This window comes from Elephas maximus, chromosome 6, assembly GCF_024166365.1.
Source record: "Elephas maximus indicus isolate mEleMax1 chromosome 6, mEleMax1 primary haplotype, whole genome shotgun sequence".
In the NCBI taxonomy this organism is placed as follows: domain Eukaryota; kingdom Metazoa; phylum Chordata; class Mammalia; order Proboscidea; family Elephantidae; genus Elephas; species Elephas maximus.
In genome coordinates, this window is record NC_064824.1 from 113,883,971 (window position 1) to 113,902,555 (window position 18,585).

Consider the following 18,585-nt stretch of genomic DNA (forward strand, 5'->3'; position numbering starts at 1 on the left):
TTTCATTCTCTCCTGACAAACTTTGGGAGAGTAAAATAAAAGAAGACGCTAGAATTAGTTTGGGACAGATTTTTTTCTTTGTTTTAAAGGTAAAAGTAGTCTTTGAAAAGCAAAGATAAGCACTCATAAAACGTTTATGAAGATGAAACCACGATTATGTTATTAGAAAAATGGTATAAATATTTTTACTTAACTAATGCTAAATTTAACTAACAAGCAGCACTTCTCCATCTATTAAAAGATACTAACTACCTGGCTCTGGATCACTTACGTTCAGGTTTGCTCTCGCAGTTAAAACCTCGGCTCCCTCCATAACAGGTACAAACCAAGGCATTGCCCAGGTAGGTTCGTTCCCATTGTTGATTGATCTGATAGTGTTTCCCATTGTCATAACAACCAGCTGTAAACAACAGAAGGAAAAAAAAAAAAGTTAAGTTTCCATCCCTTTTTCCCCTCAAGTTATGAAATTTTCTTCTACAACTAAACTGATGAGCTTGAGCACCAAACTTAAAAAAAAAAAAAATTTAACTAATCGTCGGAACACCAGGAGTGCTAAAAGTTATGTTTTATTAAATATAGAAACTAGGTACTAAAAGCATTAACCACAATTTGTACACATGGATTTTTAGGAATTGCCTTTTGCTCCCCTCCCCCCCCAAACTCAGCTAAATGTTATACAGTGATGTCATTTCCATCTGGCCAGAGGTCTACATCAAAGGAGTGGGAATATTTTGAAAAGCAGATAATTAATTGGGTTTACAATTTAAAATATGCAAGGAACTTCAATACTCTTTTGAAGTCATAAGTCAAGAAGGGACACTTTAAACGGTTTTGCTAGCCAAGGCAAAGGGAGGGTGTGTCTTTGAAAAACTGGAAAAGGAATTCCGATCTCTGTTCTGGTGAAGTATCCAGAGAGGCCCCAAAGCCATCTGAACCAATTACATCCCCTTCAAGTCAGGACAATATAGCTATTTTGCTACCCCATTTTGAAAACAGGTAACCAATTATTTAGTAACAAGGAAAATAGCTAAGGAGCCCTGAGGACCACACTAAATCCCAGATGGAAAATTTAAGGGCACACATCATTTTTCACTTTAATGACAAGTTTTTATTAATTCCTAGAAGGACCATCTGAACGTGTAGAATTGATAAGAACACTGCAGGACATTAGAAAGCCCCTGTCCCGCGTGTATTGTCTTATCCCCGACCTGCAAACCAGCCTGCTCAAACTCATTCACTAACGAACAACTTCTATGTCCCCAGCTGTTTTTTCCTCATTAAAGCGCGCGCGTAAAACTTCAGCCACAACTTTGGTTGGCTTGAGGGTCTCATCTCTGAGACAGCCTGTTTCTGCCCACGGTCAGTACTCACGCTTGCTTTGGCTGACACCCACGGGGGACTGGGGCTGAACGATTTGCTGAGCCTGCCTCTTGTTCTTCAAGGCTCCCGTAAAGGGCACCGCTGTCCCCAGGCACAGGACGGCCAGCAGCAGCAGCATCCCGGGCCCCGGACCCCTGAGCATCTTGACAGGGGTGGGGAGAGACGCCCTCAGAAGGCAAGCTGCCACCAAGTTTGGTTCCCTTTGCCACCTGCGGGAGAAGTTCCTTCCAGTGCCTGCCGGGGGTTGACGCCTCCAAGAAGGTGGGAGGCAGAGGATGCGAAAGGGGACAGGTAGAGGGACAGAGAGAGGGGCAGGAAAGGGCGAGAGAAGTTGTGGCTGCCGGTCCCCTCTTCCTCGCTCGCGCCAGGGGCTCCCTCTCCTTCCCCTGCACAGCACAGTCGGCGCGAGCGGCCGAGCCAGGGGAGCCGGGGTTTATATGGGACGGTCCTCTCCCGCCCCCCGCGAGGACCGGGGCGCCCCGGAGGAGGGACGGCCCTACCCACCCCCTCCGCCCACCGCCGCCGCCGACCGCGCGCGGATTGGCCCGGGCTCGGGGTGACGTCACGGGGGACTGTGGGTTCGCCGCGAACAAAAGAGATGCTGATCGGTCGCCAGGACTGGGGCGAGAGAACTTTTTTCAGTTTCCTTTGCAGCCGTCAAACTTTTTTTGGTGGTGGCGGTGGGGGATGGGAAGCGGCTGTAAAAGGGTAGACTGGGAGGAAAGGGAGTGGTGGAGTCGTGTGGAGCGAAGGGGTTGCAAGTTTTCACCACCCTTTTCTTTTTCATGGGTGCGGGGACGTGTTTGAGGACATTGCGTCACCTCTGGGGGGGAATCTCTGCTCACTGGAGTGTATTTCGGGGGAAGGAAAAAAACCATAAAATAGCCACCACCTTGCAGCTGCAGGAATCCAGGCTTGCAGTCCCAGGGCGGGGCTGGGTTTTCTCCTGGTCCCTTTCTTTGCTCTACTGTGCACCGACTTGTGGCTCACTTTCTTTGCCTTCTTCGTAGCTTCCTATTCAGACTTCTCTCCTAAACTCCTTACCTGAGGGATTCTGCAGGAGCTGTAGCTGGGGAAGGGGAGCGAGGGGGAAAGAGCGATCCTTTATGGAGCCTCTCTTAAGTACCAGGAGTTCAGCTGGGCGCTAGCGGACCTGGAGGAAATTCGGAGAACGAGGTTTCCTTTGACATGGCAAAGCAGCTGTTTAGTTTTTTGAAATCGGCAAGAAGACTTTCTTGCTAAATCGTGATGGACTAGCCATTTCCACTGAAAGTGAAATCGGTTTAACAGACGACCTGAAAACGGTGCTGGAAAGTTGGACCGGTTATGGAGAGAGAAAGATCTTCGTGTCCCTGCCCGTGTTTTCACCGTGCCCATTACACACAAAGCAGAGATCTTGTTCGAATAAGGGCTGAGAAAAGGCCACTTGCAGCCTTGCTTTCTTACCATTTCTTCCAAACGCATTTATTTGGCATTTTCTTTTTGCAGTTTCATCGCAGAATCCCTTCCCCAACCCCTCCCCCCGCCAGATTTTTTAAATATTTCGATAGTTATCTACCCCCAAGAACTTGGAATGTTCCCGTTTAAGATTCCCCTGCCTTTCCCTCGAAACTCAGAGGTTGGAAAGGGAACCTGAGAAGTCTATAGCATTTAGCAACTCATTACATCAGACCTTTTTTTTTTTTTTTCTTTTCCTTCAGGCAAATGCAAGTCTAATTTCCTTTTAAAGATCTTCAAAAGGAGTCCACAACCTTCATCGGTAACTCGGGAAAGACCCAAACTCACAGCTCTGCCTTCCAGTTATGTTAGGCATGCAGACATTCTATAGGCTTTGAGAACTTATGAAAGCTACTAGCAAAATACCTTTATTTCCACAAAGTATTTGTTTTCTTCAAAAGTACCGTCAGTAACTGCCCTGGGGTAGTTTGGACTCTTTTGTTGTTAGGTTGGTAGGTTCAGTGGAGTTGGTTCTGACTCATAGTCACTCTATGTACAACAGAACAAAAATGCTGCCTGGTCCTTCACCATCCTCAGTAAAATACCCAACACATTAAAGACATAAAACTAATATTTGTTTTTATTGATGCAAAGAATTAAACACACACGAGCACACCACAGAAAATATCAGTTTCCTGCAAGTAGCTTAAAATAACCTCTTGAGGGATCTTTGTGACCAACATTTCAAGTTGAAAGAGTGCTGTGGGTTTCCCCAAATTTAGAATCCTGTGTGGGGTAGTTTTTCTTTTCTTTTTTTTAAAATTTCTCATCATCACTTGACAAAACAGTTTTCTCTTTCAAATATAAAAAGGCTCCTTGTAAAATGCTAGCAAATTTCTGGGAAGCTGGGTGTTCCTTCCAGAGGGAAGGATACATGGAAATCAGGGTGTAAGCAAGATACACCTGAAGCCAAAACTTTCTTAAAATACATAGATGCTGGAGGAAGGAAATATGTGGTTAGAAAAGTATTTTGTCAACCCAAAACCAGATAGTTTGATATATTTACTGTACTCAAAAAACATTAGAATAATCTACATATGGAGAACTTGGAGGGGGGCACCTTATACTTCAGGAAGAACTTTTATGTCTTAATTCCCTTGAAATACAATTTTGTTTAAAGAAATAGAATGTCTGTAATGTGTCACAAGCAAAAGCATAATATTTGACTATTTTATAGGAATCCTTGAGCATTTACCCTTTTACTTGAAAGTTGTTTTTCCTTTTTTTTTTTTTAACTTTGGAGATGGAGACATTTTCTTAGTTAAGATAAAGGGCTTGCTATAGTATTCTTTTATTGTCAAAATCTCTTGCAACCATTTAAGTCTATTATCTTTAACTGGAGAGAGAATTAAATCTTAAAGACCACACGGTCACTGTTCTAACTCAAATGGCATGCCGAGTATCCAAGATTCCCTTGGATTCCTTTGAGAATTCTGAAGACTGTTTTGACAGGATGGGCTTTTCCTTAGTAAATAATACCATTCCGTTTGTAGGAAATACCTTTGGATTATTTTTTCTTATCTCGATTTAGAAAGGGAAACGTGACCAAAAAAAAAAAAAAGCAAATCTATAGGGCTGAGGGTGGGAACAAGGAGTCTTACTGGGGTAATAGAAATAAATGTTTCAAAACTAGATTGTGATGAGGGCCGAGCAACCCAGTAAAGTTACTGAAAATCCCTTAAGTTGTACGTTTCAATGGGTGAATTTTATGGTATTGAATTTTACCTCAACAAAACTGTTTTATAAAGTAGTATTTCATTATTCTCTTTTACCATTTCCTGAATTTGTTTCAAGGATACTCTCCAAAGTGTCATCAGTACACACCAGGAGTCGTCGTTTCTTCATTTTTCTAAGAAGTTTGCCTTTAATTACAGTAGTGACTTTTCTCTTCTACACCAGCAACTCCTTATGAAATCTAGTATCTGTGTGAGGAAATATACGAGATGCAGAACAAATCTTCATTTAGGACGGTGTCGTGTTCCTTTTTGGAATTGCCATGATGATAAGATTTTCCCAGAGCTTCAGATAGCTTCATTTTTCAGGAACAAATAGGGGTGCATAAATTTGCAGGGGGTCTTATCTGGATGTTTCGTTATTGGAGAAGGTTAATGAGAATCATGGGTTATTATAGGAATCTGAATTGAATTGACTTTATTTAAGTTGAAGATTATCGTTAAGCACACCAAGAATTGATCAGATCCAGCCATTTAGAAAGGTCTGCATTTAAAACAATTTAAGGGATAAGTTTTAAGACTTTTTTTTTCAGATTGAAACTGTATTTCCTTCAAGATTAATAAACACATTATAGACAACCTTCCTCTGATCTAAATTCTTTGCCTTGATAAGAAGTAACTTCTTGACCTCAAAGATTACATTTCGATGAAGGTAAGCTGTTTTCCCTGAAAACGTTTGGTTTTTATCCTGTTCTTAATCTCTTTCGATCCTGCTAGAGGGGAGGCCATTGGACTAGGTGAACTCTGGAACTTTTCTTTCAGTCGAAGGAGTCTGTAGTAAAGTAACGTCTTATATTTCATGGTCTGCTATAAGAAAGTTGGATAGAGATGAATTATAATAGTTTTTGTTTATCCTGATTTTTTTTTTTTTTTAGCCTGAAATCTTTCCCATCTTCTTTCTGTGAAAATGGCCAAGCTTGCAAAACTGCTACTCATTAAGCACAGGTGTGAGAAGGAAAAATAAACTGCCCCATGGGTCGCCCTCATGGGTAGAATGTCTGAGCAGTTTGCCTGGAATTGACAGGGAGCTTGCGACCAGACAGAAAATACTTCATAAGGGTATTAAGTTATGCTGAAAGCTAGCCAGTTTTCACCTAATAAGCATTTTGTTTATATTTTAACTTATTTTTTAATCAGCACTATATAAAAGCTTTAATCTATGTCGTCTGCTTTGTAATGGGAGCACTCTTTTCTCATTAACCCAGTGGCATCGAGTCGATTCCGACTCATAAGCGTGATGTAACTCCCAAAAGGCTTTGCAAGGAGGTTAATTCATCCAATAAAATGGAACTAACTACTGTGTAGCTGGAACAGTTAGTTAAAACTCTGTTATAGCACATTTCGGCTTTCCGACACAGGTAGCAGTTTCTTGGAAAGTTTTACATTTTTTGTGTGTTCTTGCTCCTTTTCCCAATTTTGCTTTATTTTTTGTTGGTGGCATTAAAGGTTTATTTTGAAAGGCTGAATTAAAAAAAAAATTAAACATTTTCAGTATTTAAATGATTTTCTATCCTTTTTATGTTTACATACGCTAAGCATATCGTTTCTTATCTGCAGCTAATCATGAAGGGTTGAGTCAGATGATTTAAAAAAACCATAAAGCATTTTCTCTTAAATAAACTTTTATGCTGACAATTTATTACTGCGATAGAGGTTTTGAATAAGGCTCTGTCTGTATGTAATTAATTGATGAATTACAATGAATTAAAGACACAGCCAAGTGAATTATAAAAATCAATGTACAACCATAAAACCAAAACCATTGCTGTCAAGTTGATTTTGACTCTCAGCGACCCTATAGGTCAGAATAGAACTGCCCCATGGGGTTTCCAAGGAGCAGTGGTGGATTCGAACTGCTGACCTTAGTAGCCAATCTCTTAACCACTGTACCATCAGGGCTCCCGTGTTCTGGCAGTCCATGGTATATTCAACATTCTTTGCCAACATCATAATTCAAAGGCATCAATTCTTCTCCAACTTTTCTTATTAATTGTTCAGCTTTCACATGCACATGAGGCAATTGAAAACACCATGGCTTGGGTCAGGCATGCCTTAGTCCTCAAAGTGACATTTTTGCTTTTGAACACTTTAAAGAGGTTTTTTGCAGCAGATTTGCCCAATGCAATGTGTCATTCAATTTTTTGACTGCTGCTTCCATGGGCATCTATTGTGGATCTAAGTAAAATGAAATCCTTGACAATTTCAGTCTTTTCCCTGTTTATCATAATGTTGCTGTTTGGTCCAGTTGTGAAGATTTTTGTTTTCTTTATGTTGAGGTGTAATCCATACTGAAAAAAGGCTGTGGTATTTGATTTTCATCTGTAAGTGCTTTAAGCCCTCTTCAATTTCAGGGAGCAAAGTTGTATCCTCTGCATATCGCAGGTTGTTAACGAGCCTTCCTCAAGTTCTGGTGCCTCATTCTTCTTCGTATAATCAAGCTTCTCGGATTATTTGCTGAGTATACAGATTGAATAAGTATGGTGAAAAGATACAACACTGATGCACCTTTTCTGATTTTAAATCAATTCTCTCATTAGCTATGACAATTTTACTGAAACAAAATGGTCATTTAAAATCATTACTATTTTAAATTTGAAACACTAAGCCACAGATTAAATACATGTACTAGGTCACAAGGATTTCAGTACTGGAAAGGAAACACATTTAAGTAGCTAGATTTTAGTAATCACTTACTTTGAGCCAGACTTTGGGCTGAGAGTTTTCTTTATATACATTCTTTTCATTCAATCATCAATAACCCTTTGAGGTAAGTACTATTATCCTCTCAGTCTTATGGATGAGGATGCAAGGCTGAAAAACATAACTCAAAGAAGCTTTTCCAATTGCCAGCTTTGTAGAAATTGTGGGGTCACTTAATGATCCCCCACTGGAATGAATGTACAGACAAAGCAATTGGCCAAAGGACTTCATGGATGACATCTTCAACATGAAACTAATTTATTCAAAAGATGTCACACAGTACTCTGCTAAATGATATGTTTCCGGTGTTCACTTGTATCTAGTCAATTCTTCCATGAACTGGCTTCCTTCCAGCAGTGTGACTGTATTGAGGTATTGTGAATCAGTTACAGAAGATTGTTGCTACCTACTCTCCAGTAGACTGCAAGCTAGATGGGGCAGAGTCTCTGACTTGTTTCCTCTGTATTCCCAGCACCAGGCACAATGCGCCATTGGCTAAGTGCTTGGCAGATGCGGAATGAATAAATAAAAGGGAAGAGAGATGCTCAGTATCCTCAGATTCACGCGTAGTGACTATTTACCTAGCCAGGCACAGTGCTAAGTGCTCTGTATATGTTATCTTATTCTTAAAGCAACTGCCAGAGATAGATAGTAATAGCCCCAATTTACTCTCTGAGGGAACCGAGGCACAGAAAGTTTAAAGATGCTAAGCTTATGCAGGAAGAGAAGGACAGAGCTGGAATTTATATCAAGGTCTTCCTGACCACAGAATGCATGCTCTTAACCAAGACATACATAGCTTCCCTCAGATGGGTTTGGCCCCATGTAAGTTATAAGAAATTGAGAAACATCTTCTGGTGGTTGCTTTTGTTGTTTCCAGATGTTTATTCCCCACTTTTCGCCGCCTTGCTCTGTGGCCAGGGTCTGACCTGTTCGACTTTATTACCTTTCCTCTGTCTGCTGGACAACAGCAGGAAAAAGAGATCAGACTATTTCTTTCCTACTCTTCCCCTGCTTCCAACTTCAGTGCCCATTTCTGGTGGCAGCTGCCTCCTTCTAGAACATGCGTTCTCCATGAGAACAATATTAACCCCAAGAGGGTGACACTTGGTTTGAGAAGCAGGGCAAAAAAATCGTAGATGATGCAATGGTTTCTGTCTTCCAAAGTTCAATGCTGTGTGACAAAATCTTATTCCTTAGTTGTTAATTTCCTTCATTAGGTAGAATTTAAATTAAAATTTTCTCCTGGGAGGGAATATAATAATAACAGTAAAAGGCATGGAACATTGTTCTAGAATGACATCTCCTGCCAAGCCGTCCCTCCTTTGGGGCTTCAGCTCTCACTGGCTTCCCCTCCCTCCCCTCTATCCGGCAGCCCTGGGAGGTATAAAGCTTCCTACAGTGCTGGCCTCTGAGAGCCTCAGCATCCCTTCTTTATTCCTTGGCCAAGCCCACACCTCTGTAACAGTGTCTTCACCAAAGACTTTCAGTGGAAGTCATTTGAATTGTTTCCAGTGGAAACCCTGATGACCCAGATCCTAAGAGCCTCTAAGCGTGACCTGAGCAGCTCACATAAGCTTTGGCTTTAAGGCTTATTGGAGCAGAATAGATTTAGGTCTTTTCTGAACATAATGCTTTATATATATATATATATATATATATATATATATATATATATAACATTATGTAGTGATTTCTCCTGTATTTCCCATTCTTTGAATGGTCTCGTACAATGCTGAATGTGTGGCCCTCTAGCAGAGAAAATGCTCTGATGATAGGAGCAAAGAACCTACAGAGTATAAAATGACAATGAGAAGAAACTGGGATTTTATTCTTAGGTATACACTATTTGTCTTAACTTCTTAACTCCCTTGGAAACAATTTGATTTCTCCACTCAGTAATTTGGTTCTTGCAGAGAAGTTGGAATCAGGAGCCCAACCACATTGAAAACAGAAATTTATCATTAAAAACGTCTCATAAGTCTATGAATGTCATATACTTAAATACAAGAGTTTTCACGTACTTTTCCATGTGTAAAGATGCAAGTTTTGGTTTTCAATTTATTTTAGATACGTTGTAGGGGAGAAAAATCACAAAGTTTAGTGAAACAAAAAGTTTTATTTGGCATATATTGAAAAAGACAAAAATGAGAACCGGACAAGCATACAGCCAGAGCTAACGTCTGCCTGAATCCAAGGAAATATTACAGAGCAAGCAAGAATGTGAAAAAGGACTAGCATGCTGCCACAGCCATGTCTGCCTGAGTCCAAGGAACATTACAGAACAAACAAGAATGGCAAAACTGACAAGCATGCTGCCACAGCCATGATTGCCCGAGTAGTTCAAGGAATGTAACAGAATAAGCAAGAATGGGAAAACAGACAAGGAGGCTGCCACAGCCATGTCTGCCAAGTCCAGAGAATATTAGAGTCATCAGTATATATTAACATTACAAATGGGCAATACCACTGAAAGCTTCACCTTTTCACAGATTGGATAGAAACTGTGATCCTACATTTTGAATGGTCTTCCTTAAAAATCGTTGGTACAGGTTTCAGTAACGACAGTCAGAAGGGTCTTCATTGGTCCCCCAAATTTCTAGTCACTAAATGTTAATACAAAAAGATAAGAGAGGAAAGTCTTTTGTGTTCTGGCTTATGTGAAAAGTTCCCTAAAATATATTTTCCAAGATTATTCTACCTATTGCCTTTATCTCAGAGCCCAGTTGATGTGCCCCTGTGAGTTCCTGTGAGTGCTTGAGAGCTCAGTTCCAGCTGGGTCACATTCTCTGTTCTCAAGGACAGGAGATAATGATTCCAATATTATTTCCTAAATCAGATACTGAAATAACTTAGCTGAGAGCCTGTAAAGCCAAGGAGAGCTTACTCAGATCTGCTATACTGCAAACAAAAAAAAACCAAACCCAGTGCCGTCGAGTCAATTCTGACTCATAGCGACCCTACTGCAGTGTGCTGTAAATGCCCAGGTCTTGCCAATATTTAGTGTAGATAAATTCCTTATCAGACACTTCTGAAAACTAGGACAGATCTGATGGACTAACAACCACTTATCTTTTTCAGAGACTCTTCATCAAGAACAAACACTTGTCATATCTTTAATCTCAAAATGTAATATAATATTTAAGAACACAACTGTTTGTGAAATACTTTGAAAACTTCTCAGAGTGTCCTGTAAATTTTTAAACTTGTTTTACTCATCTTTAGGAACCTAGAGTAAATCCATTTAATTTTGAGTTAAGTTGGAATTTAAAAGTAACTGCAAGGCCTTTGTTAGTTATATAGGGGCAGTGTTTCCTTTACAGCTCATTGTAAAGATATTTGGGAGTTTATCCTCTTATTTTTACAGCAAAGTGGCCATGCTTTAGTGAGTTTATGCAAAAATCTTGATATTTTACCAGTTTTCACATTTATCTTTCTATTTTCTTTGTCCAATTAAAGTTTGAACCAAAACAATACAAACATTTTTAGACTAGATGATAAACCCATTTCAGTTTACAAGAACAATATAATGTAATATAATATGGAAGTTTGTTTTGATTTTTTTTTTTTTTTAACGTTGCTGAGAAACTGATTATTTTCAATTCAGGAGAACAGTATATCAAGTAAGAAGATATTTTCCTTTACCCATAAAAGTCTTTGTCTTTTCATTATCTGTTCTTTTTCAAATGTGGTTTTTAATTTTGATGGATTTAAAATTCCTTAGATGAAGTTGCAACTTAGACAAATGACTCAAATATCTTAGTAACTTCTGATTCTGGATGTTTCAAATCCTAATAGATGACCTTAACCCATTGCCATCAAGTTGATTCTGACTCATAATGACCCTATCGGACAGAGTAGAACTGCCTCATAGGGTTTCCAAGGAGAGCTGGTGGATTCGAACTGCCAGTCTTTTGGTTAGCAACCTGGGGTCTTAACCAGTGTGCCACCAGGGAGGGGAAGAATTCAATACTACTTTACCTATACTTTATGAACCATGATGTCCTTTTCTAGGGATTGGTCTTTGGTGATGTAGTGATCTATATGTGTAAAAGCATTCAGAAAGCAAGAAAAGGCTCTCATGAAAAAAAAAAAAGGACAGCATAAAAAAAACCCTCTGAATATTTATTTCAGTAAAAATTGTGATGGAATTGGAAGACGAGAGAAGGGGAAGTATGCAGAGGGAGTGGGTAGGAGATACGGGAAAGGAGGATGGGGAAGAATAGGGCGGGAATAGCTGTTTTTCATTATAATCCTCGCAGTACTATTTATCCTTTGATAAAAACAAAATGATTAAAAAAAAACAAATTAATCAGAAAAAACAACCATCAAGACACTTGGTTTAAACTGAGTGCCCTTCGTTATTCTAGTATGGGAGATGGATTTTGTAGTTCTTCTCTATTTTAGTAACTTTCCAAATTGGAAGGACAATGAGAGGCCAGGATAAATAAGAGAATTTCCCTACCCAGTTGCCACAAGCAGTTTTCAGGAAACAGGAATTATTTTAGCTTCTTGGGAAGAAAAGAAAGGCTTGCTCCTGGACCCCAGCTATCTTAATGTTTTCTGGCCAAGGGGACATTTGAGCAATGAGGGCATTATAGACTCTAGGTCATGAATCAGAAGGGAGGACTCATGATTATTTCCAGAATGTGCTAATGTCCTAATGCATATTTTTAAAATTACTCTTAAAATTATACTGTGTGTACATTACATTAAATAAAATTAACAAAATGCACATGTCTTTTGATGGATCAATTTTGAATTCTTGTGGTTTTTCAGATACCTCACCTGACCCAGGGATGACAAACCCTCTGGCCAAACCTGGCCCAGCGTTTTTTGTGTAGCTTGTGAGCTGAGAATAGTTTTTACATTTTAAATAGTTAGAAAAAATCAAAAGAAGAATATTTCATGACACAAGAAAACTGTATGAAATTTAAATTTCAGTGTCCATAAAAAGTGTTTTACTGGAACAAAGCCACGGCTGTTTGTTTACATACTGTTTATGACTGCTTTCACAATACAATGGCAGAGCTGAGTAGTTGCTACAGAGACTGTAAGGGCCACAGAACCAAAAATATTTACTATCTGGCCCTTTAAGAAAAAAATTGTTGACTCATGGTCCACGCCATTTGAGTAAAGAATCCTAAATTCTTATATTTCCCTCAGTCTTTTACAACTATCTTACCTAATTCAACAGCAATATTTTTTTAAGATCACACAATGTTGTGAGTCAATTTTTTTAGTTTTATTTTTTTTTTGTTTGCTGTTGTTGAGAATATACACAGCAAAACATACACCAATTCAACAGTTTCTACATATACAATTCAGTGACATTACATTCCTGAGTTGTGCAACCATTCTTACCCTCCTTTTCTGAGTTGTTCTCCCCTATTAACATAAACTCGTTGCCCCCTAAGCTTCCTATCTAATCTTTCAAGTTGCTGCTTTTGATTTGATCCCATATATATAGTTCTTAAAAGAGCATAACACTCAAGGCAGATAGTTTTTGCTATCAACAGCAATATTTTCTTAATTAATTAACTTATTTATTGTGCTTTAAATGAAAGTTTATAAATCAAGTCAGTGTCTCATACAAAAAGTCATACATACCTTTGTATGTACTCCTAGTAAGACAGGGAGCAAAGGCCCTGAGATTGGCGGGTGCCTGTTTGAGAAATAGCAAAGAGGCTGCTGTGGTTAGAGGAGAAGCAAATAAAAGAGAAACAGACTATACTGCAAGGGAGGTAATAGGCGGTTGAGTGTGGAACCTAGAAACTTAGTAAGACAGAGAACAGAGGGGGCCCTAAAATCTGCAAACAAAGTAACAAGAAATGGGCCAGGGCGCAGAAACAAAGCCATTCCTCAGAACGATGGGGTAAAACCAAACCAAACCCACTGCCATCGAGTCGATTCTGACTCATAGTGACCCTACAGGAGAGTAGAACTGCCCTGTTAGAGTTTCCGAGGAGCACCTGGCAGATTCGAACTGCTGACCTTTTGGTTAGCAGCAGTAGCACTTAACCACTACACCACCAGGGTTTCCTCAGGGTAACTAAAAATAGCCCGCAAACGTCTTTAAAGTTGCCTTTCAGAAGCAGCTGGAGAAAACCAGGCCCAGGGAAATGCGCAGAACATCCACCTGTGCCTGCTGCGTCACCTTCCACCAGGGGCAGTGAGGGGCTACAGCCCCACCCGGGGAATCGAACCTGAAAAGCGAGAGACTGCACAGGCGTGACACCCCGTAGTAAGTCCTGTTACGAATCCCAGAGGCCTCCGGGACAGGAGCCATCTTGGAAGGCTAATGCACGTGCACCTTAGTTAACATATCCCTGCCTGTGTCTATGAATAAACATGAACCTTTTCCTGCCCAAGATCTTTCAAAAACTGGGGCTGTCTTTTGTTCTCTGAGACAGGCGTGCATTGCTCTAGGCCCGACTGTCTCCGCTTGTAAGCCTCTTCAATAAAGCTTTGCTCGTGTGGAAAACTACGTGCCTTACCTGCTCATTCTTGACTAGTGAGAGGCAAGAACCTTGTTCCGGTAACACTAGTTGCTTTCCCCCTAATGAGACAGCACACTCTTCCTCTGCCCCCTGTATTCCCCATGTCCATTCAACCAGCTCCTTTCCCCCCTTTCCTTCTCATCTCACCTCCAGACAGGAGTTTGCCCACATAGTCTCATGTGTCTACTTGAGCCAAGAAGTTCACTCCTCACCAGTATCACTGTCTTATAGTCCATGCCAATCCCTGTCTGGAGAGTTGGCTTCGGGAATGGTTCCAATTTTGGGCTAACAAAGGGTCTAGGGAGCATGACCTCCAGGGTCTCTCCAGTCTCAGTCAGACCATTAAGCTTGGTCTTTTTATGAGAATTTGAGATCTATATCCCACTGCTCTCCTGCTCCATCACAGGGATTCTCTGTTGTATTCCCCATCAGGACAGTGATCAGTGGTAGCCGGAAACCATCTAGTTCTTCCTGTCTTAGGTTGATGGAGTCTCTGGTTTATCTGGTCTTTTCTGTCTCTTGGGCTCATCTTTACCATATGTCTTTGGTATCCTTCATTCTCCTTTGCTCCAGGTGGGTTGAGACCAATTGATGAATCTTAGATGGCCATTTGTTAGCATTTAAGACCCCAGACGCCATTCACCAAAGTGGGATAGAGAATGTTTTCTTAATACATTTTGTTACGCCAATTGACCTACATGTCCCCTGAAACCGTAGTTCCCAGATTCCCTCAAAAGAAATTTTTTTTATATAATTTTTATGGTGCTTTAAGTGCAAGTTTACAAACCAAGTCAGTCTCTCACATAAAAACCCACATACACCTTGCTACACACTCCCAATCACTCTCCCCCCAATGAGACAGCCCGCTGTCTCCCTCCACTCTCCCCTTTCGTGCCCACCCCGCCAGCCCCTAACCCCCTCCACCCTCCCATCTCCCCCATAGACAGGAGATGCCAACGTAGTCTCAAGTGTCCGCTGGATCCAGGAAGCTCACTCCTCACCAGCATCCCTCTCCAACTCATTGTCCAGTCCCATCCATGTCCAAAGAGTTGGCTTCGGGAACGGTCCCCACCCTGGGGCAACAGAAGGCCTGGGGACCATGACCACCAGGGTTCCCCAGTCCCAGTCAGACCACCAAGCCTGGTCTTATGAGAATTTCGGGTCTGCTTCCCATTGCTCTCCTGCTCCCTCAGGGGTTCTCTGTTGTGTTCCCTGTTAGGGCAGTCATCGGTTGTAGCCAGGCACCGTCTAGTTCTTCTGGTCTCAGGATGATGTAGTCTCTGGTTCATGTGGCCCTTTCTGTCTCTCAGGCTCGTAATCACCTTGTGTCCTCAACAGAAAATTTTCAGTGTCTCAAGTTTATCAAGTCTTTCCAAAGTAATACAAATTAATTTTTATAGAAAATGTTCTCTTTTCACAATTTTATTTCAAACGTTTGCAGAATATTTAATTAAGTCAGTAATTATAAAAGCAAGTACAACTGGAATAAATGGTTTGTAGCCCAACATCGGACTGCTGGTAAGCATGTCACTCAACTGCCAGGAACAGAAGAGCTTTGGTGGCTGGAGAGGGACATGGCTTTGAGCAAGCTTTGGGCATCGGCAGTGCATTTTATTGAAGGAAAGCAGAGCATAGGTTAATGCAGTGAGTGAATTGAGTGGAAGTTGTTTAAGACATTTCAAATTGTAATTGTAGTTGGCTTATTTTAGGGGTTTGGTTTTGTCTCCCCAACTCAAGTATAACCTCCCTAAGGGCAGGGATGTGCTTTTGTATTCTTCCAAGTGTGGAACACTGAGTTGAGCACCTGACAAGTATTCAGTCGGTACCTGTTGAGAGGTTAGTTGTTGACGAAGTTCTACAAGCCACAGGTGGACCATTCCTGGGGTAAGTCAGCTCTCATAGCCACAAGGAAGAGTTTACTCGGCCACTGGTTTTTAGATCCTCAATCTGTTTGGATTTATGGTGCTGTATTCCTTCTTTGCTAGCCTTCCAAATGACATGTCAGCTTTCATGATTCATCTTTACGTTCACTCGTCTGCCACTTCAATATTGGACTCCTGCTTAAGCAGCAAAATTCTAAGAAAGCTCTCAGATCAGAATTGCTCATGTGAAAGAAGATGATAAGGTTCAAATGACCTCACGGTGCGTAAAATGATGTGAGTGAAAACAGGCAGCAATATTTATTGTCCAAGGCAAAACAGGGGATGACTTGATGAGCTTGTTCAGTTTTTGGTGAGATGGAGGTGTTTGTTGTATACTGCCTAAAACTTGAGTGATAAGATGTCGTCAATACTGACAACAAAGAAGAACTGGCTTAAAAGGTCAATAGTTAGATATAGTTTGTATAATTCTTGCTTTAATTATTTTTCTTTCTAGCTACCCAGGAATATGATGAAAAATCTGCAATAGCACCGTCTAGTCTAAGTTGCCTTGTTATTCTAAGAGGAAACGCTTTTTTGTTGAAAATTAACACAGCATCTCATTGTCTAATTACTGTCAAATACTGAATATATGTAATTTAGTATATAGAATACTGATAAGAACTAGGTTATTTATTAATTTTATCCCTGATTTGCCCTATGATTGTAGGAAATGTACTTGTCTTTATAACTTAATTCCAAAGCTGGAAAAAATTATGTCTGGTTGACCCACATTATCAGTATGGTGCAAAGATGAATGAGAGTGGTCTACAGAGTGGCATTTATGGCTTTGGTTTCATGACATTTATCAATTGGCATTTTTATATAATTGGTACTCTGGTCCTGCTCTGCCAGTATATATTTGTGCAACCTGCTTATGTTCAAATCTCTGTGCCTCAGTGTTCTTGTTTATAAAATGTGGGTATTGAATTAGATTATTTCTTATTCTTTGGAGCCCTGGTGGTGCAGTGGTTAAGAGTTTGGCTGCTAACCAAAAGGTCGGCCATTCGAATCCACCAGCCACTCCTTGGAAACCCTGTGGTGCAGTTCTACTCTGTCCCACAGGGTCGCTATGAATTGTAATCAACTCAACGGCAACAGGTTTTGGGCTAAAAAATCATATGACTATAAAAAAAAAAAGTACTCTTCCCAATTATACTTTTTAAACTTCACTTCTAAAAATGCCTGGATATAAAATGACAGATCTACACTTGCTAAGAATTCATCCACATATTTTACATATACCTGGAATATTAGAGGATATATTAGCTGGGTTATCATAAATTTTGGAGTCCCGATGACACAATGGTTAAATGCCCAGCTGCTAACTGGAAAGACTGGTGGCTCAAATCCACCCGTGGCTCAAATCCACCAGCGGCTCCGCAGAAGAAAAGACCTGCTGCTCCTGTAAAGACTACAGCTTGCAAAACCCTACCGGGCAGTTAGTTCTTCTCTGTCCTGTAGGGCTGTTAGGACTTGGAACTGACTCGATGGCACGCAACACCAAGAACATCACAAACCTGCTTTTGTTTCTAAGTAAGAGAAAAGGTAAAGAGCTTTACCTTTATCAAGAGCAAAAACTACCATACTTCCCTGTTTAAGTAATTAAAAGATCTTTGTTACTCAACTTTATGATTTCCCAGTTTTGGGTGGTGCGATGGTTAAGATCTCGGCTGCTAACCAAAAAGGTCAGCAGTTTGAGTCCACTAGTAGCTCCTTGGAAACCATATGGGGCAGTTCTACTCTGTCCTATAGGATCACTAGGAGTTGGAATTGACTCCAAGGCAACAGTTGTTTTTATTTTTTTGGTTTAGAGGTGGGGTGGGGGGAGGGCAGTGGTGGCTCACTGATACAATTCTTGCCTTCCATGCAGGAAACCTGGACTCAGTTCCCAGCCAATGCACCTCAAGCACAGCCTCCACTGTCTGTCAGTAGAGGCTTGCATGTTGCTATGATGTTGAACAAGTTTTAGTGGAGCTTCTAGACTAACAGACTAGGAAAAAAGGCCTGGCAATCTACTCCTGAAAATCAGCCAATGAAAACCTACTCTGATACTGTTGTGCATGGGGTCACCAAGAGCCAGAGGCCAACTCAATGGCAGCTAACAACAACAATGGAGGTGGGGGGCTTCAACTCATAAAACAGCACATCTCTTCACTGCCTGAGTCTCAAACAGATGACTGATGGCAGCTAAGATGGAGGAAGTAGCTCGGCACGAGAGTAAAACAGGCCTGCTAACTGCACCCAGCCTCATCCACCCATTGCAGGCTCTTCTGGACTGGAGTGGCCCACTGGGCAAGCCAACTGCGTGAAAGAGCAGAGGAGCAATAAAGCTCTCTATGAACAGGCTCCTGACCTAAGGAGAGAAAAAGAGGACCGAATCAAGCAGGCATGCCTGGCTGTTCTTTTCAAGTTGACCAATCCAGAAAGTCACTTCGATTTACTTCTTTAGAGGACAGACAAAATGAGAAAAAGGGCAAAGAAAGGTACCAAATGTGTCTATAGAAAATCACTAGCAAAAAGAGGAGCTCTCGTTCTAAATCTACAATCATAATCATCACTAGCTGTGTTCTCCAGAAATAAACCTTTGTGAATTTTTTAAAATCTTAGAAAATGCCAAGATATGTCATGCAAAACAGTGTAATATAACTTTACAAGTACATTTGTCTGTAATGAAGCCACTCTTAGTTTTACTTTTGCAGATACTCTTTGCAAAGAAAAGTATACATGTGTTTAACATTCGTCTTGAGTATTAACTGTGTTAATATTGCTACTGCCTGCTTTGACAATTTAGTTTTAATGTTTATATTTAGGGGGAATTAAAAAACACTTGCCTTAAAAAAAAACACTTGACTT

The 18,585-nt window shown here is 40.6% G+C and overlaps 1 protein-coding gene across 9 annotated transcripts in view; it reads right to left on the reverse strand.

Moving 5' to 3' along the window:
• Window positions 1-1,811, reverse strand: part of FN1 (fibronectin 1) — a 74,121-nt gene extending 72,310 nt beyond the window's left edge. For 8 of the 9 annotated variants that reach the window (XM_049888093.1, XM_049888100.1, XM_049888097.1 and 5 more), the window contains exons 1-2: window positions 1,372-1,811; window positions 272-400 (exon numbers count right to left, since the gene is read on the reverse strand). In XM_049888093.1, the coding sequence (XP_049744050.1) occupies window positions 272-400; window positions 1,372-1,522 (280 nt within the window). In that variant the 5' untranslated portion in view covers window positions 1,523-1,811. The remainder of the gene's footprint in view (window positions 1-271; window positions 401-1,371) is intronic. The other variant, XM_049888099.1, reaches the window with a different exon arrangement.
• Between the last annotated feature and the right edge of the window lie 16,774 nt (window positions 1,812-18,585).